At 39.9% G+C, this 25806-nt stretch overlaps 1 protein-coding gene across 1 annotated transcript in view; it reads right to left on the minus strand.

The window, feature by feature from the left end:
• SEMA3D (semaphorin 3D) overlaps positions 1-25806 on the minus strand; it is a 181303-nt gene that overhangs the window by 24609 nt on the left and 130888 nt on the right. The window contains exons 9-11 of the mRNA XM_040413133.1: positions 9431-9545; positions 7466-7535; positions 6098-6242 (exon numbers count right to left, since the gene is read on the minus strand). Coding sequence (XP_040269067.1) covers positions 6098-6242; positions 7466-7535; positions 9431-9545 — 330 coding nt within the window. The remainder of the gene's footprint in view (positions 1-6097; positions 6243-7465; positions 7536-9430; positions 9546-25806) is intronic.

The following is a 25806-nucleotide window of genomic DNA, read 5'->3' on the forward strand; positions in this document are numbered from 1 at the left end:
TTAACCAGGGAAGCTCACTGTTCTGTTGGTTAACAATAATAACATTAGGCACTGTCAATGGATTTCTGATCTTCCTTGGAATTTTGATGTCTTGATGTTAGTACAGATTAAAGCTGTATAAATATAACTATTTACTGAAGCATTCTAAATGTGTCCCACTGACACTGGATGGGGCAATCAAAGGTTACCATCTTCTTTTTCATTAATTAAGAAAACAATACTAGTCAGAATAAAACTTTATAATTTCTTAAGCTGTAGGAAAAACATCACCGAAAACACTAATATATATATATATATATATATATATATATATATATATATATATATACAGTCAGGTCCATAAATATTGGGACATCAACACAATTCTAAAATTTTTGGCTCTACACACCACCACAATGGATTTGAAATGAAACAAACAAGATGTGCTTTAACTGCAGACTGGCAGCTTTAATTTGAGGGTATTTACATCCAAATCAGGTGAACAGTGTAGAAATTACAACAGTTTGCATATGTGCCTCCCACTTGTTAAGGGACCAAAAGTAATGGGACAATTGGCTTCTCAGCTGTTCCATTGCCAGGTGTGTGTTATTCCCTCATTATCCCAATTAGCAACTCAGCAACACCAAAAGACCCGGAAGACCACGGAAAACAACTGGGGTGGATGACCGAAGAATTATTTCCCTGGTGAAGAAAACACCTTTCACAACAGTTGGCCAGATCAAGAACACTCTCCAGGAGGTAGGTGTATGTGTGTCAAAGTCAACAATCAAGAAAAGACTTCACCAGAGTGAATACAGAGGGTTCACGACAAGATGTAAACAATTGGTGAGCCTCAAAAACAGGAAGGCCAGATTAGGGTTTGCCAAAAAACATCTAAAAAAGCCTTCACAGTTCTGGAACAACATCCTATGGACAGATGAGACCAAGATTAACTTGTACCAGAGTGATGGGAAGAGAAAAGTATGGAGAAGGAAAGAAACTGCTCATGATCCTAAGCATACCACCTCATCAGTGAAGCATGGTGGTGATAGTGTCATGGCGTAGGCATGTATGGCTGCCAATGGAACTGGTTCTCATCTATTTATTGATGATGTCACTAGGCTTGAAAAAGGCTCTTGTATGAGCTGAAACGTTGCCATCCACATGGGTGAATAAAACATCACTACTTTTACTTGGAGTGCTGTCCGTCTTTCATCCTTATCATACGGGGTAAGCTGCTACATCCCTGGACCTAGCACCCACATTGTTTTCTTCCAGTGCCGCCATTTGTTTTCTTTTTCTATGTATATATATATATATATATATATATATATACAGTCAGGTCCATATATATTGGGACATCAACACAATTCTAACATTTTTGGCTCTATACACCACCACAATGGATTTGAAAAGAAGCTAACAAGATGTGCTTTAACTGCAGACTGTCAGCTTTAATTTGAGGGTATTTACATCCAAATCAGGTGAACGGTGTAGGAATTGCAACAGTTTGCATATGTGCCTCTCACTTTTTACCGAACCAAAAGTAATGGGACAATTGGTTTCTTAGCTGTTCCATCGCCAAGTGTGTGTTATTCCCTCATTATCCCAATTACAATAAGCAGATAAAAGGTCCAGAGTTCATTTCAAGTGTGCTATTTGCATTTGGAATCTGTTGCTGTCAACTCTCAAGATGAGATCCAAAGAGTTGTCACTATCAGTGAAGCAAGCCATCATTAGGGTGAAAAAACAAAACAAACCCATCAGAGAGATAGCAAAAACATTAGGCGTGGCCAAAACAACTGTTTGGAACATTCTTAAAAAGAAGAAACGCGCCCGTGAGCTCAGCAACACCAAAATACCCGGAAGACCGCGGAAAACAACTGTGGTGGTTGACCGAAGAATTCTTTCCATGGTGAAGAAAACACCCTTCACAACAGTTGGCCAGATCAAGAACACTCTCCAGGAGGTAGGTGTATGTGTATCAAAGTCAACAATCAAGAGAAGACTTCACCAGAGTGAATACAGAGGGTTCACCACAAGATGTAAACCATTGGTGAGCCTGAAAAACAGGAAGGCCAGATTAGAGTTTGCCAAACAACATCTAAAAAAGCCTTCACAGTTCTGGAACAACATCCTATGGACAGATGAGACTAAGATCAACTTGTACCAGAGTGATGGGAAGAGAAGAGTGTGGAGAAGGAAAGTAACTGCTTATGATCCTAAGCATACCACCTCATCAGTGAAGCATGGCGGTGGTAGTGTCATGGCGTGGGCATGTATGGCTGCCAATGGAACTGGTTCTCTTGTATTTATTGATGATGTGACTGCTGACAAAAGCAGCAGGATGAATTCTGAAGTGCAATATTATCTGCTCATATTCAGCCAAATGCTTCAGAACTCATTGGACGGCGCTTCACAGTGCAGATGGACAATGACCCAAAGCATACTGCAAAAGCAACCAAAGAGTTTTTTTAAGGGAAAGAAGTGGAATGTTATGTAATGGCCAAGTCAATCACCTGACCTGAAACCGATTGAGCATGCATTTCACTTGCTCAAGACAAAACTGAAGGGAAAATGCCCCAAGAACAAGCAGGTACTAAAGACAGTTGCAGTAGAGGCCTGGCAGAGCATCACCAAGGATGAAACCCAGCGTCTGGTGATGTCTATGCGTTCCATACTTCAGGCTGTAATTGACTGCAAAGGATTTTAAACCAAGTATTAAAAAGTGAAAGTTTGATTTATGATTATTATTCTGTCCCATTACTTTTGGTTCCCTAACAAGTGGGAGGCACATATGCAAACTGTTGTAATTCCTACACCGGTCACCTGAATTGGATGTAAATACCCTCAAATTAAAGCTGACAGTCTGCAGTTAAAGCACATCCTGTTCGTCTCATTTCAAATCCATTGTGTTGGTGTATAGAGCCAAAAATGTTAGAAGTGTGTCGATGTCCCAATATTTATGGACCTGACTGTATATATATATACTGTGATGAATATGTTTAACCTTTTTCCGCTGTACATGTTTGGTAGATGTCGGGTCTTTGAAGATGGCGCCCCCTCAAGACGTGAGGAGTTGCAATAGCCACAAAGTCCCTGGTCAGCATTAACACATATCACTGTCTTTCAACCCCACGGATGCCATGGTCAATTTTGACCTCGACATCTAGGCTGTGAATTACCGGAAAATCTGCAATCCTAGTGACCAAACAAGATTGCAGGAGCTGTTCAGTTGCCATGTCATCTTCAGGCATTCTTAAGGATCCAAGGCTGTCATAGCAAAGATCCTACCAAGACCTACGTGTGGGACCCACTCAGTGTCGGACTGGGGTACCTAGGGCCCACCAGTAAAATAAATTTTGGGGGCCCACCCTACAGATACTTTCAAATATAATAAATAATCTAACAAGTTTGTTATATGACCATAGGCTGGTTGAGGTGCTGTACATTGAATATATGTATGTAGTGCAGTAAGTTTAATGTGTTATGTGCCACTTGTGCAAGGGGGGGGAGACTAGGGGCCCACCTTGCTTAGGGGCCCACCGGGGGTTTCCCCTGTACCCCTGTGGGCCACTCCGAGCCTGGACCCACTCATGTCTCAATATGAAGTGGAGGCTGCACATGCAACGGAGCCCTGTTCTTGAGAAAGGATCGGGTCCCAGACGTTGGACCAACACCTGCTGGACATTTATGGATATGCCATACATCTCCTGATGGGGATAACTCATAGTCTATATGTTGTAATAAGTCAAAAGTTGATAGGAATTGCATAGAATAAATATGTAGACACAGTTTTATTCATATCCTTCCACATAATATAAATTTAAAGTAAATGTCTTTCTTAAAATTTTAACATAAACACTGATTGAAGTCTGGAGTTTGCCAGAATGTGTGCTTCTTTGTTAACACATTGTAATTACCAGTGCTGGGCATGTCTTTATCGTATATGTTTAGGAATTTTGTGCCCTGAAAACATAATTGTCAATCACAGTAGTGATGATGTGTTTGTGCATTGTCACGTGTGCATTCTTGTAAGCAGGAAACAACTGTGTGCAAGTCAAAACAAGTGCCGCACACTAAACACCATGGGGATAAAAGCCAAATCACCTTTTGACCTAAGAGTCAGCTGTTAGGCATGCCATTTGTAACCTATTATAAAGAAAACATCAAGGATAGATGCATGTCTAGTGCTAGTAAAACATTAAAGTCTGAAAGTTTGAACAGTCATTATAGTTTTAATGCAGATCTGCATAATTTTGTAAAAATAATTATTTCTTACTTAATTTTCTGATATGGCTATTCTCTTAAATGACTCTGTACACATTATGCCCTATGATCTTATAGTAATTATAATCAGAATAATCATTTCAAAGGTGTTATTCCACAAAGGACATTTATCATCTATCCACAGGGCCCCTCTACTGTCACCATCATGGAGTACAGCACCTACTGTAACTTTCATCAGCCTCATAGACATTGAATGGAGCAGCAAGGTGCATTCTTGTTCACTGTGGTTGTGCAGTGATAGGGAACAGGGGACACAAGACTAAAAACTCCATTTTGATGATCATGCCTCCAGCAATCAGATATATAACACTTATTGAATAACAGCCACTGTCTTTTATTTGCATTATCTAATCTGTTTCCACAGGTGGCCACCTTTTAAGAAAATCAATGATGAGGAAAGGAAAACTATATTCAGGGGTTGACTGAATGGCTGCTCATTAACTGGTAATGATGTACCATAGAGAGCATTGCAGGACCATGGTGTTTAGTATATATAGAAGCACATTTATATGATGGCCATAATGTTTTGGACAATTTTATGCATATATTATCACTATGATCATACTGCTGATTGTCCTTCACTACTGCTTGGGGATTGCAGTGGAATATCTAAGGTGGTACAAATATAAATGTGCTGTGGTACCCCCCCCCCCATCAAAATGGGGAAAGCATGTCATTAGCACTGCTATCTGAAATTCATTTGGGGTGCCTTTTCTGTTCTGAGGTTTGGGTGCTCAAATAACAGAGTATTGTCTTGAAGTTACCATAAAGACTGGCTTTTCTAGAGTTTACATTCAAGGCTGACTTTGTTATTGACCCTATTAAAAATTTTCTTCAATTACTATTATTTTTCTAAGTATTCACATTATTGTTGTAATAATAATAATAATAATAATAATAATAATAATTTGTATTTAAAATGGGTCCACTATATTCCATAGCACTTTACAATTCAGAATGTACATTACTGGGAAATACTTGGCTAACAGGTACAAGTACACAAAGCTGTAGAATTTGAACTGGATCTCTGTGGAAAAATCTGCTTAACTTGAAATAACATTTCTATGTCAAATTCATTTTGAGGTTGGCATATTTTACAGAAAAATGGAAATCAATATTTGGATGGTATCCTATACAAAGTGACTAAGAAAACCAGAGGAAGTTTAAATATGCAATTCACTAAATTATGCAGTCTTTTCTCTATTTCAATTGCCAAACTCAACTTTCAAGTTAAACAGTGCCGCAATGTCTGCCTGTTTCTGAAAATTAAATATTAATAAGCCAAAATGAAGGAATAAAAGTGCTGAAGTCACTCTTCTCAAACAAAACACAAACATTGTTTTAGAATTTCCATTTCCACTTGTTGAATCATACTACTGAATGGCAAACACCGAAGAAGGGTTAGTCATGACCATTTGGTATTGTAAACGGTATATCCAAAACATGCAATGATTGTGGTAACATTTTGAGCAGTTTTGCATTGTAATAAAATGTAAAAAAAAAAAAGCCAGGATAATCTTAGTGTGAAGACTCATGGTTTACGAAGTACTTGCCTTGGAGTAAAAGTGTTGAAAGTCAAAAGTAGCATTCAGCAATGCCGATAAGTAAAAAAATTAGTTAAAAAATATTTACCAGTGTCTAAAGGACATTTAAATGAACATTATCATACATTTGCATCATTTTCAATTCCAGGTTCATATCCAACATGCTGTATGTAATGTATAGGATCATGAGTGAAATTTACTGTTAATGCAAACAATACTAATCGTTTTATTAGACTTGAGGCCCAGGTTGGTAGCATATATTTATCACCATAAGAGATACTTACTGTTCCAGGTCTTGGATAAGGGATTCTTCCATCATACTGGACCCACTTATGATCTGGACTTTCTTTATGAGCATAAGGACCATTGAACACTCCTCTTATATCTGCCATGCTATAGACACATACAGCAGATGCTTTAAATATAGAGCTGAAATGAAATAGGATAAAATTCCAGATGTTAAGATATACTAATAATAAAAATCATTCATAATATTCCAAAGTATTGTAACCACAGTTTTGACTTTGGAATCAATCTTGTGTCAGTATGGTTATCCCCCCACTAAAAATGTATGCTCGTTGCTCTTAGTGAAAAACAATTATTTTGGAATAAATGGGAATCTGGTAATACAAATGTTAGGAAAAAACATCAAGACAATGCTGACAGTTCTGCTATCCATCATATAAAAAAACATGAAGGAATAATACAATCTCTCAGTGAAGGACTAGAGGGACTACTTTAAGTTCAAGATTCCTACACATGGGAGAGACATTTTATGTTATTTTGGTGGCCCATCCCAATTAGTCAATGTATTCCTAATACACATTTACTATGAAAGGTTCTGTGTGAGATAATTCCAGAGCTTATAAATTATACGTAACACAAATTTAATGGTGCATATGTTAAAGCTATAAAAATTCCTATCATTGGAAGGTCAGGTGAAAAAATAAGGAGCACTTTTAATTTTTAACTACATCTACCTTCAAAATGCTTTGTTAGTCTGGATGTCATTTTAAGGGTGCAATGATTTGAATGGACCTTTTATGTAAAACTTTAAGATGCATTCTGTAAAGTCTTAAAAGAACTGTCATGATTTATTTAAATACAAATCTGATATAATTTCAGAATACTTTATAGTCTTTTTCAGATTTATAATTGTGATAAATAATGATTGATTTTACTGCTGTTTTTTCTCAAGTTGACATGCACTGAGGTAGAAATTTTTGATAAACCCTAGAGTAAAATTACTTGATGAGCACCTATTGAAAATTAGAGATACAGTCATCCCGTCTGACATAATTCTGGCCTCTTTTGAGTTTCTCTTGAGTATCACTAGAACGAGGTCAAGCTAAAATCAACACACTTGGAATGTTTAACAAACCTTCTCAAACAGAACATAAAGAAAAAAGTGTTTCTTATGCCAATTATCCACTGCTCCAGTGAGGACATGATAGGTTCATGCCATTATCAAACAGGTGGATGTTAAAGGAACATTTAACTCATAGTTTCATGTAATCAGACTTATGTTTATATTATCCATTCCTGTCCTTGGCGATTTGGTGATTTTCTAATGAAATCATAATAAACAGTGAAAGTGCTTCCATCTGAATAAACTCTCAGAGGATAGTCTACAGCTAGGACAGGAGCAATACCTTGTGGTAGTGAAGATTCCATACACAACTGGATTCCGTTCATCCTTGGTTGGAAGCAAAAATACATCCTCTATAAACGGTAAAAAGTAAAAAACAGTAACTTTAAAAATGTAAGTAATGGATAAAGTAGATAGATAAATAAATTCTTGAACAGAACCCAATGTGGTCATAGGAAATTACTGTTTTTGTTTTACCTTAGGCTACTTTCACACTAGCGGCACGGACCTCCGGCAGGCTGTTCCGTCGGGTGAAGAGCCTGTCGGATCCGTCCTGCCGCTAGTGAACGTGTGCCCCCAGACTGCCGCTCCATCCCCCTTGGCTATAATGAGGGCGGAGGGGGAGTTGCGGCAGAGGCACGGCAGCGCACGGCGAGAGGCTGCCAGAATAAAAGTTGGACATGTTGTAGTTTTATTCTGGCAGCCTCTCGCTGTGCACTGCCGTGCCTCTGCCGCAACTCTCCCTCCACCCTCATTATAGCCAAGGGGGACGGAGCGGCAGTTTGTTCCAATGGCGTTTGTCACTCTGTGCAGCTGAAAAAATGCAGCTAAACCGCAAACAAATGCACTACCCAAATGCACTATATAGAAAGTATATAATTGGTATATAACACCCCTGCTTCAATCCCTTTTTTAGGGGGGCAACTGGTATATCACACTAGTAGAAATGATTTGTTCCAATAGCGTTTGGCTTTCTGTGTAGCTGAGGTAACTCAGCAAAACCGCAAACAAATGCTGCACTACCCAAATGAACTATATAGAAATTATATAATTGGTATATAACACTCCTGCTTAAATCACTTTTTTGGGGGGGCAACTGGTAAATCTCACCAGTAGAAATTATTTGTTCCAATAGCGTTTGGCACTCTGTCTAGCTGCAGTATCGCAGCAGAATCGCACACAACTGCTGCACAATGCAAATGCACTATAATATACTTTCTATGTTAGAAAGTATATTATAAGTATATTACACCCCTCAGTATGTCACACCTATCGATAGCACACCTATACCAGTCCTTAAAAGGACTTTTGTGGCCCTATTAGCTAGCGTTTGGTGTCCCTAACAGTCTGTCCCTGCTCCACACAGCAACCTCTCCCTACACTGGCAAAAGACTGACTGTAAAATGGCGGCCAGATCAGGTTTGTTTATAAGGTAAGGGGTATGTCCATGTGCTGAAACGTCTCAATCGGCTGTCCTGTACCACCTGATGAATGTGTCATGGGTCAAAGTTCTTCACAATGTGAAAGAATATGGCGCTGGCGGACATCACCATATGTTCGCCCGTTTGGCAAACCGCAAATGCGCAAAGTTTTCCGTGAAACGACCACCGGGGGAACCGCAAGGCCATCTCTATTAAGGAATTCTATTGTGAGGTATTTGTGGATTGTTAGAAAGACATTATAAAGTGCTCTATAATGAGTGGTTTGAAAGCAGTGGACCCATACACCCTTCTGCTTTCTGCGTCTGCCTCTGACTACATGTTCATAAAGATGCCTGACTTCCTGAGCTATCACTCATCTGTGAACTAAACGATGTAAAATAACTTTGAACTGGAAGTGACCTGGATGAGACTGTGGGGAACTTAAATAATGATAAGTTTTAATAAGATCTGTGACACAGATGTCAATTATATTTTCATCAGAATATTTTATCTACATAAGACATGTCATGGGATGTTTTCTTAGGACATAAAACTATGCACATCACATAGTGTACACACTGTAAGACAGGTGGTTAAATTCATCTTTCTTCATCTTGCCTTCAGATCTAAGCATCTGAAATGAATGATATATGGGAAGTCAGATTTATTATCTATAACTGTTCATATGACAGGACTGTATATCTCTGAGGCCAACCTAAAAGACAATATCCTGAAGCAACTGACAACGATTTCTTATCAGCTGAATATCTGATGTTTATGTATTTCTCCAAATGGATGAGTGATGAGTATGATTAGGATCAACTTACGCAGTTCATCAAAGTATGTGTCCCCTCCATCTGGACCAGGTATGGAGCACACCAAACGTGCTTTCAGAAACGTAGTCCATTTATTTATTAAACTGCGCTGGCCACCAATATCATTCTGGAAGGAGAGTATAGAATTATAAAGCTATATTGTAATATCTGAGAAAATCATATTCTGCTAAAGGCAAACAAATTAATAACATGATTATGAAATGTCCATGCATGTCAACCGTGTGAACTGCAAGGCAAAATTGGGAGGCACATAATTACCACCACTAGGAATGTTGTTTAATGATATAACAATACGTGTTAAGACAGACAGATCAATTGGCACATCAAAGAGTAAAAATATGCATAATATCACAGGGAGTGAGGGTTCCAGAAATACATACGCAATTGCCTAGAGGCTCATATAAATAATACTTACAATACCTGGTCTTTGAACATAACAACTTATTGGCATAGTATTCCAATTATCTTATTTTTTCTTTGTATCAGTACAATCTCTATTAAAATATGTATTTAAGAAAATGGAGTCTAGAATAAAAACTTAGGTGAATGGGCAGAAGTGTTGTCCTCCTAAGTCCACAATAGCTTGAGTGGATGCAGTGCAGCACTTTATTTCACCAGCAAGAGGGTCTCCTCTAACCATAACTTGTTGCTTATCAGAAAAGCCCCGACTTACACACACAATCAGCTCATCATCTGGGGACCTGTAACACTAGACAGCTCTCATTTGTTGTTTAATTTTGTGAGGTCTTCACAGAAACCTGTTTGGTGAGACTTTTTTTTTTTTTTAAACATAATTAATCTTACATATTAAACATCCAAGATTTCTGCTTTAGTTTCATCACTGTTCTGAATGGAGAAGGAAAACAATTAGGAACCTTGGTACACATGCCTAATCAGCCAAGGTCTACCTACATTCACATCTGCATCAGAGGCTCCATCAGGATTCCATCAAAGATGATGGAAAAAATAGCACTACAATTATTTTTCCAGTAAAATGATGGGCATCAAGATGAGACCCATAATACCTCATTGTATGTGAATGGGTGTATATTGTATGATGGATTTGGCACTGTGCCATGATTTCTCTAGCCTGCATCATACTTTATATTCCATAACGAGTGATGAGTGATGACATACAGGGTGGGCCATTTATATGGATACACCTTAATAAAATGGGAATGGTTGGTGATATTAACTTCCTGTTTGTGGCACATTAGTATATGTGAGGGGGGAAACTTTTCAAGATGGCGGCCATTTTGAAGTCGGCCATTTTGAATCCAACTTTTGTTTTTTCAATAGGAAGAGGGTCATGTGGCACATCAAACTTATTGGGAATTTCACAAGAAAAACAATGGTGTGCTTGGTTTTAACGTAACTTTATTCTTTCATGAGTTATTTACAAGTTTCTGACCAATTATAAAATGTGTTCAATGTGCTGCCCATTGTGTTGCATTGTCAATGCAACCCTCTTCTCCCACTCTTCACACACTGATAGCAACACCACAGGAGAAATGCTAGCACAGGCTTCCAGTATCCGTAGTTTCAGGTGCTGCACATCTCGTATCTTCACAGCATAGACGATTGCCTTCAGATGATACGAGATGTGCAGCACCTGAAACTACGGATACTGGAAGCCTGTGCTAGCATTTCTCCTGCGGTGTTGCTATCAGTGTGTGGAGAGTGGGAGAAAAGGGTTGCATTGACAATCCAACACAATGGGCAGCACATTGAACACATTTTGTAAGTGGTCAGAAACTTGTAAATAACTCATGAAATAATAAAGATACGTTAAAACCAAGCACACCATTGTTTTTCTTGTGAAATTCCCAATAAGTTTGATGTGTCAAATGACCCTCTTCCTATTGAAAAAACAAAAGTTGGATTCAAAATGGCCGACTTCAAAATGGCCGCCATGGTCACCACCCATCTTGAAAAGTTTCCCCCCTCACATATACTAATGTGCCACAAACAGGAAGTTAATATCACCAACCATTCCCATTTTATTAAGGTGTATCCATATAAATGGCCCACCCTGTAGATATAGGTTCTAGCTGATATTCTATATACATAGGAGTTGAAATGATTACAGAATATCAAATATCCATTTATTGTAAAATATCATTCTTTTCCATCAAACATGCCATGGACATTCACTTGCAGTGTTTTGTCCTTGATGTTTAATTCAAAATGAAAGGGGGAAAGTTAATAAATTCTAGTCAATACAAAGATAAACAGCAAAGAATTGTTTGAATTTTAGAGCTTATTCCACAAACTATTCAGTATCAAGTTTTATCAAGTTTTACTCCCTTTCAACAAATTATTTCTTAAATTGCTACTGCGGCTTTTTAAATGGGCCATGCAAGAATTTGCCTGGAGTCCCAAAGCTGTCATTGGTTTCTAAAGCATGAATCTTCCTGTATATACTGCACACAGTCATCGATATGGTTACAGTGTTGCCTGAACATTTCGGAGCAGATAAGACAATTCCTGAATGTGGCTGAAAAGATAACATTGAAAAAAAAATGTAACAGAGTGGTGATAAGGGATTCAAAGGACTGGGTGCAGTATGCAGGGAACGCTGGGAGCCTCTGGTCACTCATACACAAACATAGATGTCTCAGATGACCAAATGCGTAAATGGTACAGCTGAATAGAATAGGAATTCACGCAAGTGTGGCATATTAAGCTGCCGTGAAAACTATGTTATCATAGACCCGCTCTAAAGGGCCTCTGTCAGCAGATTTGTTCCGATGAAACTGGCTGATCTGTTGCATGTATGCTTGACAGCTGACTGCATTTGTGTGGATCCCATGTTCATATGTGCCTACATTACTGAGAAAAATGAAGTTTTAATATATGCAAATGAGCCTCTAGGAGCAACGGTGGTGTTGGCGTTACTGCTAGATTGATAGGAAGACCATGGCACTCAAGAGAGAAGGTTGCATAAATATCCTATTTATTTTCTTATATTTCGCTTTATATTTTTTTGTGCATACTGTGTATATATATATATATATATATATATATATATCCATCCGAAAAAAAATTAATTTATAGTGGTACACTGGCCAACGTTTCGGTCTTATCCAAGACCTTGTTCATGGCCTGAGTGTTGTGAGTAGTAGAGGCACTGGATGGCGCCATCCGATGGCCAGTGTACCACTATGAATATTTTTTTTTCCGGATGGATATATATACACAAAAAAATATAAAACTAAATATAAGAAAATAAATAATATATTTATGCAACATTCTCTCTTGAGTGCCGTGGTCTTCCTATCAACATTGTTATTATACTTACTACTGAGCACCGTCCATACTAAATGAGGAGTGCCGTTCAACTCTTGCCTTCAGGCGTTACTCCTAGAGGCTCAGCTCTCTCTGCAACTGCCTTTGTCTGCAATTTAACTTTGGGAGAAGTCAGGGCCAGGTCTGATTGACTGGCCCTGTCAATAAAAGGGCAGAGGGCTCTGCAGTTGTAGAGAGAGCTGAGCCTCTAAGAGTAACGGCAACACCACCATTGCTCCTAGAGGCTCATTCGCATATATTAAAACTTCATTTTTTTCTCAAGCAATGCGGACAAATATGAACATGGGAACAACACAGTTACCTTCAGCTGCCAAGCACACATGCAACAGATCTAAGTACAAATCTGATGAAAGATGCCCTTTAATAGTGGTAGGCAAAAAAATGATAGATTTTTTTATAGCAAACCTATGTGAAAATGTCGTGTGCATGATAGTCTTTGAACAGTGCTTGGTGCCTTCATGATCTGTCAAGTGTTAGAAAGATTGTGATTGCGCAATGATATCATGGCTACCGTGAAGATAAATGATCTCTATTTTCACAGATGTTGAAGCTTCTATGGCCAGAACTGAACATATCTTGGCAAGAAGTTTTATTCTTCATTCGCTTTTAGGTAACACTGAAGAAGGACAAAAAAGGAAATTCAAGCTTTTGATTTTCTGAGAGTTGACATTTCAACTAGAATGTAGATTAACTTCTTCTGTAATATAATCTTAAGATATTTAGCAAGTTACAATGTCACACTGAATCAGGTCTTACAGTCCTAGAATAGAAGTTATATTCAGCTTACAAACAGTATGGCCCTAAACCTTGTACCCAAATTCTTATTTGCTGGTGCTGGCAGGTCCTGCAATAATAAAATATTTGGATTTCAGTATATGTAGCTTGTCAGGCTTCTGACATATACATAATATAGCTGCAGGGTGTAGATGTAGCAGGAGTGAGTTTTTCAATGTCAATTTAGCAGATCTGAGTTTGATTTTTAGCAAACTCATCTGGAAATCACAATGCTTTAACTCAAGCTAGAAACTGTTAAATGGCACATTCATCTCTGCTACATCTGCAGTTATGACAATCTCTTACAATAGTGGTCATCATTGCCATAAAATATGCAGAGGGTATTTGTTGAGCAATTGTTTTGAGGCCTCTCCAATTAAATGTTTCCATAATAAGGTTCTCAACATGGGTGGCATCTTGTGAAAGTATGTTGTCAGGCTCTTTTTGGTGGTTTTACTTGTGCCTTATAAAAATGTTTATCTTGATTTTGATAAATGCTCAATATATGGCACTGATATTTGTCTCTGTATTTTGGAACAGTGACACTATTGTTGGGCAATATTAGTGTGAATTGGCCAGTAATCCATTTGGAACAAAAGGATAAGGGGTGCCGAAGTATTCTTTGCCATTCTCTGCAAATGCCGCACCCTCTGCCCTTTGATTGACAGGGCCGGGAGTGATGGCATTTACACTGCCTGATTGTGTCTATCAAACTGCAGGGTGCGTGGCAGTTACAGAGAGAGCACAACCTCTAGGTGTAACGGAAACACCCCCGTTGCTCCTAGAGGCTTATTTGCATATATTTAAACATAATTTTTCACAGCAATGTAGGCACATATGAACATGAGACCAACACAGATGCATTCAGCTGCCAAGTGTACATGCAACAGCTCAGCCAGTTTCATGGGTACAAATCTGCTGACAGATGCCCTTTAAAGGGGTTCTCCAGGAAAGATTTAAAATGCAACCTGTCCTAGAATGTGAGCAGAACTGGTTGCCACCACTTGCAGAGCTACCTAGAGGGGAGGGGGTGGGACCTCACTACACATATCCTACAATATGCCATTATGGCTGAGCAGCCTGACAGGAACACTTATCAATATGTAGTACATACAAGTGCTAGATCATAGTATGTAGTAAAACCCTGCCCGCTCATTCCCCCCTCCTCCCCCAGAAGCAACCAGTCCTGCACACATTCTAGGACAGGTTACTGGCAACCATTTTAAATTATTCCCGGAGAACCACTTTTAGCTTTTTTATTTGGTTTATGAGCCTGGCTGCTCTCCTGAAGATTTTAAAAACAAGCCTGCCAATCCCTTTAATATCCATTTCTGGTTTAAGGTATATGAAATGAAGGGAAGTATAGGAAATTAAGTTTGCAAACAAGTAGCTAATAAAGCAGAAATGATATTGTGCAAGCCCTTTCCTCCGAAACGCTTCTTCCTCCATCCTCATAGAGCTGTATTATTCAGCTTCCCTTCCTTTAGACACACATAGGCAAACACTGCTGGATGGCCCTCCTGCTAATTACATCTTAATAGCAGTGCAATCTGTTTGTTCCATAGCTGTGAATGATGGCTTGTTTAATAGATTGTATACTAGAACTTACTCTGACCTGTGCCCCCAGAGAACTAATTACGATGGACATGTTTAGAATATGTTATTTCACACAATTTCAGGATAATTAATATATTATCATTATGTTAGGTGACTGTGACTCAGAGTAGATATTATAATCATTTCCAGAACCAAAGGATAATAAATAGACAAAACCCTACATTTATTCTGCTCCGAAATCTCGTGCACTGGCAGAACTATGGGGGTGATGGAAGCTGACACGAGTCACGGTACCCTTTCCAGGCAGGGATTGTGGTCTATATACAGTGTAGAATAAGACTGCATAGAAATAATAATCATACTATTAACTTAAATACAAAAAAAATATTATCTAATGCTAAAAGCAACACATTGAAGCTGGCTGTATAAGATTGGATGTGGAAAGTAAAATCCTGGGAAGGATACTCAAGCTGTGGTATATACCTGGCAGCACAGAAATACTACACAATGAACATGTTTGGCATTGCTAACATTACGACTCCCTAGCCAGTGGCGCTATCACATGCACTTAGTACAACAATAAACTGTAGAGCTCTGCTGTGCCAACTGATTTCATAATGATAGAAAGGATACACTACAGAGACAACCCACATAGGTGTCTGGTACGCCCTGACTTTAAATGCACCCACGTTATACAAACAGCATGAATGTGGTTAGAAGCAGGAGATTGCTTTTTTCCTGTAAAATGAGTTTATTGTCTTAAAAGTACAGCATTCTGCCAAAAATATGTCTACGTATAATAAAATTATACCAACTGTAAGACTGAAATGAGGCACAACAAGGTGTCTTGGAAAAACCCAGGATGTGAGTGAAAGTATTCTGGAAGCACCTCAAACAAGTTCTCGGGCTTCACAGTTCTAATAATCGGCAAGATAAATAGATAGCTGTAGGGGAAAAGTGCACTTTGTGATATGTCACTGATAAATGTTGGTGTCGAATACTCCTGAGCATTGATTCCAGACAGAGCCATATTATTACAAGTGCTCTAAGCCCTGGGTGATACATAAATGCACTGCTTGCAGCTTTTAATTATGGTCAGTTCCTCAGTTTTATACAGTAAAACCACTGTGGCGCTGGGTAGGCGGGCACAGACGTGTTTTGATCAAATTATATTTTAGATTTTAGATATAGATATATCTCAGATTAGATTTTAGATATATCTCAGATTTTATCATTAGAGTAAAGTCCATATGTTATGTTTGCATCTATTGCTATCGTGCATGATTTTCTGTGACTTTATAAATATAGTCATGCACATCCGCATATTTACTATCATATCGTGCAGGATGTTTTGTATCTTTTTTCCGTGACTTTTTTTTATTTGTCTTGATGGAGTGGCACCTTCTATCCTGGGAGTAGCTTCTATCCTGGGAGTAGCATTCATGTGCATTTTTGCCCTGCCTATCCCAAAAGCCGCCTTGAATAGGTGGTACATATCAGTGAAGAGCGGCAGGGGCAATATTTGAATTTGCAATATTTAGCAAATATTTGGGCGAATATTCGTCATATATTCGGTAATTCGTGATCTCCAGTCATTATTTTCTTGATTGCGAAAATCGGCAATCGGAAAATTTGCAATAATAAATTTGCGATACGAAAATTCCCGATCAACACTATTCCTAAAGTCAAAGATATTGCAGCCTTCTCATTGGCCCACAAGCAAGAAGCTGTGAGGGATCATGGGTACTGAGGGAAAAAAATCTAGAATATTCACGATTACGAAGATATAGCACTATATTCTAGATATTCGCAAATTCTCAAAGTTCCAATATTCGCGATACAAATTTGCGATCTGAATATTCGCGATCAACACTAGTACATATAGCTGTGTGTGCTCCTCCTCTCATTGGTTTCTTGATGTACACAGAGGTAACTAGAAGCAGCACACTATGTGTGCAGGGTCTGCTCTCCTGAATATAGATGCCTAACTGCATACGTAGGTTTAGCATAGGACCTGCCTGACCTAAGACCACCATGGTGCTGGGTAGGTGGGCACGGATGTGTTTTGATCAAAATATATTGGCTAAGAGTCTCAAATGTTATCATTAGAGTGAGGGCTTAGTCCACATGTTATGTTTGCATCTATTGCTATAGTGCATTATTTTCTGTGACCGTACGATTCATCTCACAAAAGAATGAAAGTTTAGTCTGGTAACAGTATAAATCATATAGTGGAAGCCAAGTTTACACATGAACAACCAGAATTGCATGATCACCTTGGTCCCTACATGTACTGGTTCTCCTGTGAAATTTTCTTATGGGTGCTATTACTAAGGGGTTTCGGACTGAAACTGGATAAACTGGAGAATGGCTGCAATAAAGAAGAGAGCTACAGGATACTTAAATAGCACATCCAGCCCTGCCATTGCTGAGAACAATGATTGGCTGGCATAACGACAAAAATGCAGCCTATCCCCTACTTCTTTATTAAAGCTTGTTTCCCAGTGTTGTCTGATTTCTTACTGAAACCAGACAACCCAGTTAACGTCAAAAGTAGCACAACATGCGTCTAGCATCATCATCCATTGCAGAGCTGCCCCTTTTACTAGGATGCATATTATTACATAATTCTTTATTTTTATAATATTTTTACAAGAATGAATAGGCCAAACATGGAATACCAAAAGTATCTAGACAATAATGTCCAGGTGCAAGTTATGCTTTACCCAAGGATTCAGATTCGATTTCCATCCATTTTTAATCACATTTATATACCTAACACTTTCTAACTTTCTATCCACCATCGTCCACCATTGAATCTTGCACAGTGCGTGATGACGTCATACGTGAGATTTCACGTGGGATCTTCAAGGAAGATGGCCTTGGTGGCCTCTTCGCACTCAAATGGATACCGGTAAGCATGATTTTTTTTTTACTTTTACTGCCATTTCAGGGAAAATGTATTAGCTACCATGAAGCACAACAAAATTCATCAGATTCATGATGCAGCCCTTCAGTGATCCCTGTGAAAGTACATTCACATACTGCAATTTTAGTGCAGAAATTTTTGGAACTGAAAATTAGTTTGATTGACTTGCATGAGGCTGATTTGGTGGCCAGCACATGGATTAGTGCAAGCCCCTTGTAGATGAATAGGACAGTCACAGAAAACTCTGAAACAAATCTGACATGTGTGAATATACCCCAAAAGGCACTTTTGCAGTCATGAAGGGGGATAATTTACTTATGTTTAGATTTATGTGGCGACGCATTTTCCGTCAGCAGTATAGAATATACTCAATTGTGGGCATTTCTACATCCCCACATAAACTGGAACAACACAGAACAATGAGGTTTCTGTTCTAAGGACCGAATAAAATATTGGCTTTCTATGTCTATTAAATTACATTGGCTCACACGTCAGATTTCCATGTAGCTAACATTTCACTATGGAAATAACTCAGAAGAGGGAAATCATTGTATAAATGTATGTTTGTGGTTTTATAGACTATATCCATATCTTCCCAAAGCCATGTGAAAATGTTTACTTTAGGGCACAGTAGTACTTCCCTGCCAAGATAACTCTATTATACAGCAATGCTGTGGGTACACAGGGGGCCTAATCTTCAGCATTTCTACACAGCAGCACTGAGCTTATCTGGAACATCCCAACCCATGGAACAGATGTATTCTTCTGATTAGGGAGTGAACAGAATACAAGACGTATTGTAGGGCACAAAGACACTGGAACACTCACGCAATGCCTTAGTGCAAGCAGCACACATGTGGCACATCATAGATGTTTTCCTGATATGCCTACAGCAACATGATGGGATCAATTGACTGCATGGCCTAAGTGATCTACCATATTCTTTAGGCTGACAGTTTCAATGAGCAAGGATTCTCCTCTACATCCGTAGATGTTTTCAATTAGTTGCAAAATGTGTACTGTATGTCGGTGCAATGCATCATTATATTACTGGCATGCAGAGAGAGCAAAGGTGTTCAAGCTGAATGTTTGGGTTTGAAAAAATTCTAATATTTTGTGATTCAGTTTGGGAGAATCGAGAAGTTTTCCAGGCAATCAAGGCACAATAAATTTGACCCAAATCAGATGATTGATTCGGACCCCAATCACATTTTAAGAGATTTGTTCATATCTAATGACAATCTATCCACATTTTCTTTGTTTTTGCAATCAAAGGGGTTGTCTCACTTCAGCAAATGGCATTTATTATGTAGAGAAAGTTAATACAAGACACTTACTAATGTATTGTGATTGTCCATATTGCCTCCTTAGCTGGCCACATTATACACTTTCCAGGGGTGACGACCACTCAGCAGTGGTGGTCATGCTTGCACACTAAAGGAAAATGCGCTGACCTCTCTGGTGGCCGGGACCATGGGTGCACAAACAGGCATGTATGCGCAGCCTCTCCCATCCCGGGCACCTAGTATTTGCACTGCAGCAATGTCTGTAACCCCTGGATACGAGCAGTTTATAATGTGATGGAAAAATGTATCCAGCCAGCAAAAGAGACAATATGGACAATCACAATACATTAGTAAGTGCCTTGTATTAACTTTCCCTACATGATAAATGCCATTTGCTGAAGTTAGACAACCACTTTAAAAGTTCAATTCAGTTTTTTTGCACATTTGTAGCATAGTGGTAGTATTTTTGATAGCATTTTTTTTCTCTTGTAACACTTTAAATATGTATTGTTCAGTGCCCAAGAGCACCCCTGCAAAAATTTACCACCTGCTATTTGGGTTAATGCATTTTTTGTGCTTTAATGTTATTCCAAGAGCTAAAGATGGTAGGACTATTTAGTTTATTGTGTCCTACTCAAAGGGAGGAAGGCTGGACCTGCCCCCTGTGACTCCCTGAGGAGTGTAGCTCAAGCAGCGAAAGAGTGAAGAGCTGCATGTTGCCTGTGCAGTGTAAGGCCTACTCCAAAGAGCCTCCATCCTTGCAGCCTTAGGAAAAGTTACCATTCTCTGAGCATGAAAGAACATACAGAATATACATATTGTTAAGGGGCAATTTAAAGGACAGACAGTCCTTTAAGACAGTAAGTGCAATTGCTCATTTATGGCAAGAGGCCAGAACTGCTAGTGTTAAGTATATTGTTTCAATGCCCACCATGCTTTTACAACAGATTAGCTACATGCTAGAGGAACTGTGGGAACTGCAGTACATATACTGAATGACTGTGCGTCCCATTGGTCAACTTGGAAAATTGGCGTTAATAGGGAGAGTCAGCCATCTTGTAGCTGATATTCCATTTTCTACCTTGGAGAGATTGTGTATGTACTCTAGAGAGACTGAACTGAATGCTACCAGTGTCTTTGTTTATGAACTACCTCAGTAAAGAACACTGGATGGTACCCTACACTGGCCTGATTACCGCCTAGCCTCACCACTGACTGCTGCCATTATCTGGCCCTGCATCAGCCCTTCTGCCCTGAACCCTGCCAATCATTCACCATCAAGAGCAACCAAACGACCACCAGGTGGGAGTCCCCAAAAGCCGCAGGGTGTGCCCCTAGGGAAGAATGAGTGCGCCCTCCATTCACTTCACGGCCCTAGGGAGTGCCACAATGAGGACAGCTACCTTGAATCACTGCTACTCCTATCTGGGCCACCACTACCCCTCCTTTCCCACAGCTCTCCCTAGTGCAGTGGTGGCGAACATATGGCACGGGTGCCAGAGGCGGCACTCAGAGCCCTCTCTGTGGGCACCCACACCCACACCACCTCAGAACCACTGAGGAAGGGAGAGTGACAACTCCCGAAACGCGTCTGGGTTTCACGCCATATACCTGTCGACACTTCTTCAATTGCATGGCCATGCAAACTGGACTTTGACATCGACAATATTTAATATCCGAATATTGCAGCCTGGAATTATCGGACGCTACACAAGGAATACGTCACCACCGGTATCCACAGGAAGTGACGCAAGCAAGCACTATCCCGTCACCCCGCAAGTATTCAACGCGGGTATCAAACAGAACACTGCGAGACGCCGGCCCTGCATACCAACAGGGGTGATCCATGCGCTTTACCCGCACTGTGAAAGCTAAGTACACCACTCACAAGAAAAGGTAAGCGCTATTACAGTCGGCAAGCCCGGCTATTGGACCTAACAACGGGAGATGCCGCATTCTATGGGCCCCATGTACGCAGTCTGAGCAAACCGCAGGACTGAAGCCGCATACGAAGGGGAGGTAAGCGGCTGAAAAGCTGGCAAGTGTATCTCCATTACAGCAATTTTGTATGATACAGGACTACTACTGAATGCACTGAATAGCGACAGCGTGCTAGAACCGTTGGAGCTATATGAGCATTATCGCAATTTGATTAGAGTATATTGGACTCCTATAGACACTCAGGCCATTACACAAGGCCTCTATACCAATTTCATCACCTTGTCTGAAGGACTGTTTTGGATATTGAAGAATATCCACCATTACCCCATAGTGGTTGTATTTATACACTTGTATTTTATTGTATGGTTTTATTTATTTTATATTGCTAGCTTATTATATTATATCTTTATTAAATGTGTGCCAACTGTTAGAGTGCTCGTCCATACAATTTCGTCCATTTGTAACATGATTGGTTTCTATCATTTTTCAAGTCATATTGAGAAGCCTATGGGAAAAAATGCAAGAAAAAAACACCATACTCAGCACACAAATTTTTTTTTTTAAATGTTACTGATCCAAAAACTATACAAAAATTCCGCAAACGCTAAGTATGAAGTGTATATTATATTTCACTATAGAGTTTAATAAAAAATAAAAATAAAAAAACCTGCACACCAAGAATGCCATGAAAAATGCCATGGAAAACATGCTGTTTGTCAACAAAATCTGTTTGTGAAACCATCCTAAGACCACTTTCACACAATCAGCATTTGATTAATATATTCCATCAATGTTTGTGATGCAAAACCAGGAGTGAAACCTACAGAGAAGAGGTATAATGGAAAGATTTATATAACGTGTGTATTTTGGACTCATCAACAGATACAAAAACTAAAATATTACTTTTAAATTTCTCTAATATTCTATATTTTTCCAATGAAATGTCTTGATAATAGTGAGCACAATCACAGTGCACCAGTGCCGTGACTTGACATGAAGATGCACAGTCTGTAAGTGAACTGTTTTGGACCTCTGCTGGTTCTAATTCTTTTGATCCCATTAATATCTTTATATTGGTAAATGTGTGTTTATTTTCTGTGAAACGCCTATAAACTAAAGTTGTCAGAAAGTCTAAGCTTAGTCTAAGCTTTGTTTTGCGGAAAGACACAGACAGAATTTTTATAGCAATACTCTCACGATGCCTAATTTTTCCATACTTTGCTTATGCAGCATTTATTATTTCAATATGTTTGAGTTCGTCACATAGCCATTCATTTAAACATATTCACTTCCAATAGAGAAGCAAACTAAAAACACAAAACTATATGACATTGTGTTGGATTCTAACTAGATCTAGATTAATAGCATTTCCCACTACAATTCTTTCTAGCACTAACTCAATATGAAGACTTACATATTTTTATGCTGTACTGGAGACAGCTGTACGGGAAACATGTATGAAGATTGTCTGTTATCAGGAATACAGTGTTTCAGTAGGTAAAGCAACAGATGTTTGTCCCTAGGCAAATTATTCTAAGATTTCTATAATTTTCTAGGCCTTAAACCAAATCCTAAGCAGACTGTCTTATGCAACAGCTGTCCCCTTAGGGAAAGGATTAAAAGGATGGAAATCAGGCCAGTACTTTCTGGTACAGGCACTGCTGTACTATAATACTAGGGTAATTCCTGAAGATGGAGATGTTTCAGCAACTGCATCCTGATGCTTCCTCATTACAGTTTATGATTAATCATTTCCAAATCATTGCATAGTGTGCTAGATGCTACCACCATTTGGCAGTTGGTTATTGACTTTTATTCAGAGTTAAACGTAACTCTTTAAATCCAGCAAAATCAATAAACATTGATGTAATGGGGGTAGGTATACAGCAGAATGTCCAGCGTTGAAACAAAAACCCCTTAAAAATACAAATACTTTATTGGTATACGTTAAAAGGATCCCATAAGGGTCCACTAGATAATTACTAGTAGGTGTACACACAAGAAAAAATTGACCAATAGCCACATCCAGAAAAGAAAATATACCTGGGGTATGGGAAGTTATATCCCTAAATCTACCCCTATCCTATAAACCTCAGCCCAGGGAGGGCTCCTGATGGTGGAGGCCCCCTGTCCGCGTACCTATACTGCTACCCCTAACTGTACCCTAAACGGGTGTCGCAGAGATGGCAGACAGTTCAAACCAGGTATGAGATATGGATATTGAATTACCAGCTATAAAGGTGGACTGGATGGGAAAAGAAACAAAAAAGAGACACAGAACATAGTACAGACAGACACAAAAATACACTTAATCAGGGATGACGATATAGTCATACACCTCTGTCACCTCTTAGGGAGAATAGAGCGTATAAACAATCTACCTCTAACAATCCCCCCATAGACTCCGATATCTCTTCCTCTGACATTGAGTCATCGGACACTGAACCTCAATATCGTAACTACGGTAGAGGTAGATACTCTGGTAATAGAAGACGTGGTGGGAGGAGATTGCCACATGGAGGGGGCGGGAGACGAGGGGCACCGCGGGGGTCTCAATACCAGGCGATGCCTCCGCCTCCACCATTATCTCCCTCTTCACGTTTGCCATCTCTTTCTCAATCTGTGCCCTCTTTTTTAGAGAAGGCCCAGGCTCCGTACCAACTACGGGAGCGGACCCGCACAGACAAGGCATAGCGGATGGGCTGCAAATTATTAATCTTACCTCCCGTATTTTGACTAATGAGGAAACTGAGGTCTTGAAAAAAGGTTTGTCATTTGTGCCGACCACGAACTTCTGCCTCTTCAGTTGGACCAAGGACCTACATTTATTTAGTAGGCGCCTGAAGTGGCAGAAGTTTTTCAAACAAGCCAATAAACAGACCTGTGACAGTCTGGGACTTGATGTGTCTGACTATGCCGATTTTCAGATATTGATGGATCTTGAGGAGGAGAGTAGAAAGAACCCGGGACATGGTCCATATACGGACCTCAGACCAAAAAGCAAAAGGATGCCGCCCCCACATAACTATGAATGCATAGAGATTTTCTTGCAGATGGTAATATCGGATCTAGAAAGACTTTAGAACGTACGGCCCACAAAATATAATCTATCACGGGTGGAGATGTCTGCACTCCAGTCGTTGGAACGTGACAAGTCTATAATTATAAAGCCCTCCGACAAAGGGGGAAATCTGGTGATCCTGGACCAATCCATGTATGTACAGATGTGCATGGATCTGCTCAAAGATAGGGGGGGATATGGCACATTAGCATCCAACCCTACCATCTGTTTTAGGGCCGACCTTAAAAGTATATTGGATGAGGGCATCTGCAAAAAAGTTATATCACCTGCGGAATATGACTTCCTCCTCCCGTCGTTTCCATGCACTGCCACATTCTATGGGCTTCCCAAGGTCCACAAGGGCACTAAACCACTAAAGGGCAGACCGATTATTTCAGGGGTCGACTCACTCAGTCAAAACAGTGGTATTTATATAGATCGTGTCCTGAGTCAGTTCGTCGTGTCCCTACCCGCGTATACTAGGGACACGATGGACTTTCTCAATAAAATTGATTCCATCAATCTGGACCCGGGATGTCTCCTTGCGAGCATTGACGTGGAGTCCCTTTATAGTTCCATACCGCATGATAAAGGGCTCCATGCTGTTGAATATTTTTTGGCAACCAGGGGGACATTCTGTAGGGAACACAGTGCCTTCGTACTCAGGCTTCTAAAATTCGTCTTGACCCATAATTATTTTTTATTTAATGGGCGGTTCTTCCACCAGCTCAGGGGGACGGCAATGGGGAGCCCTTGTGCCCCCTCTTATGCCAACCTCTTTCTGGGCTGGTGGGAGGACACCCATATCTTTCCAGACCAGAACACGTGGTGGACAGACAAAATCGTTGTCTGGACACGGTACATCGACGACGTGTTTCTGGTCTGGAGAGGTGGGTCGGTTGAGTTCGGCAGGTTCATCACTGAGATCAATGTAAATAATGTGGGCCTTCGGTTTACATCCGAGATTGATCCAAAAACAATTGCCTTTTTGGATGTGCGTGTCACGATTGAGGGTGACAGGCTCACTGCCAACATGTTCAGGAAGACGACCGCCACCAATTCTCTCCTGCACTGGGATAGCCACCACCCGGCTCCCCTCAAACGAGGGATACCAAGGGGGCAGTATCTCCGTGCACGGAGGAATTGCTCAGATAACCATGCATTCTTTGACGAAGCTAGGAAATTACAATCAAGGTTCAAAGAGAGAGGTTATCCGCAGACATCCCTTAACCTGGCCTTTAAGCATGCAGTGGCACAGGATCGTACTACATTACTGGTCCCGAAACCGAGAGACACGGACAGAGTGCAATCACCTCGCATTGTCTCTACGTATGATTCGGCCAATCGGGAGGTGATGAGGATACTGAATAGGTACTGGCCCATTTTGAGGATGGACCAGGACCTATCGGGTATTCTAACGGAAAAACCAAGTGTCTGTTACAGACGGGGCAAAAGCCTCAAAGACCATTTGGTCCATAGCCATCACACTTCCCCCATTAGGGAGGGCACT

This window comes from Bufo bufo, chromosome 1, assembly GCF_905171765.1.
Source record: "Bufo bufo chromosome 1, aBufBuf1.1, whole genome shotgun sequence".
In the NCBI taxonomy this organism is placed as follows: Eukaryota; Metazoa; Chordata; class Amphibia; order Anura; family Bufonidae; genus Bufo; species Bufo bufo.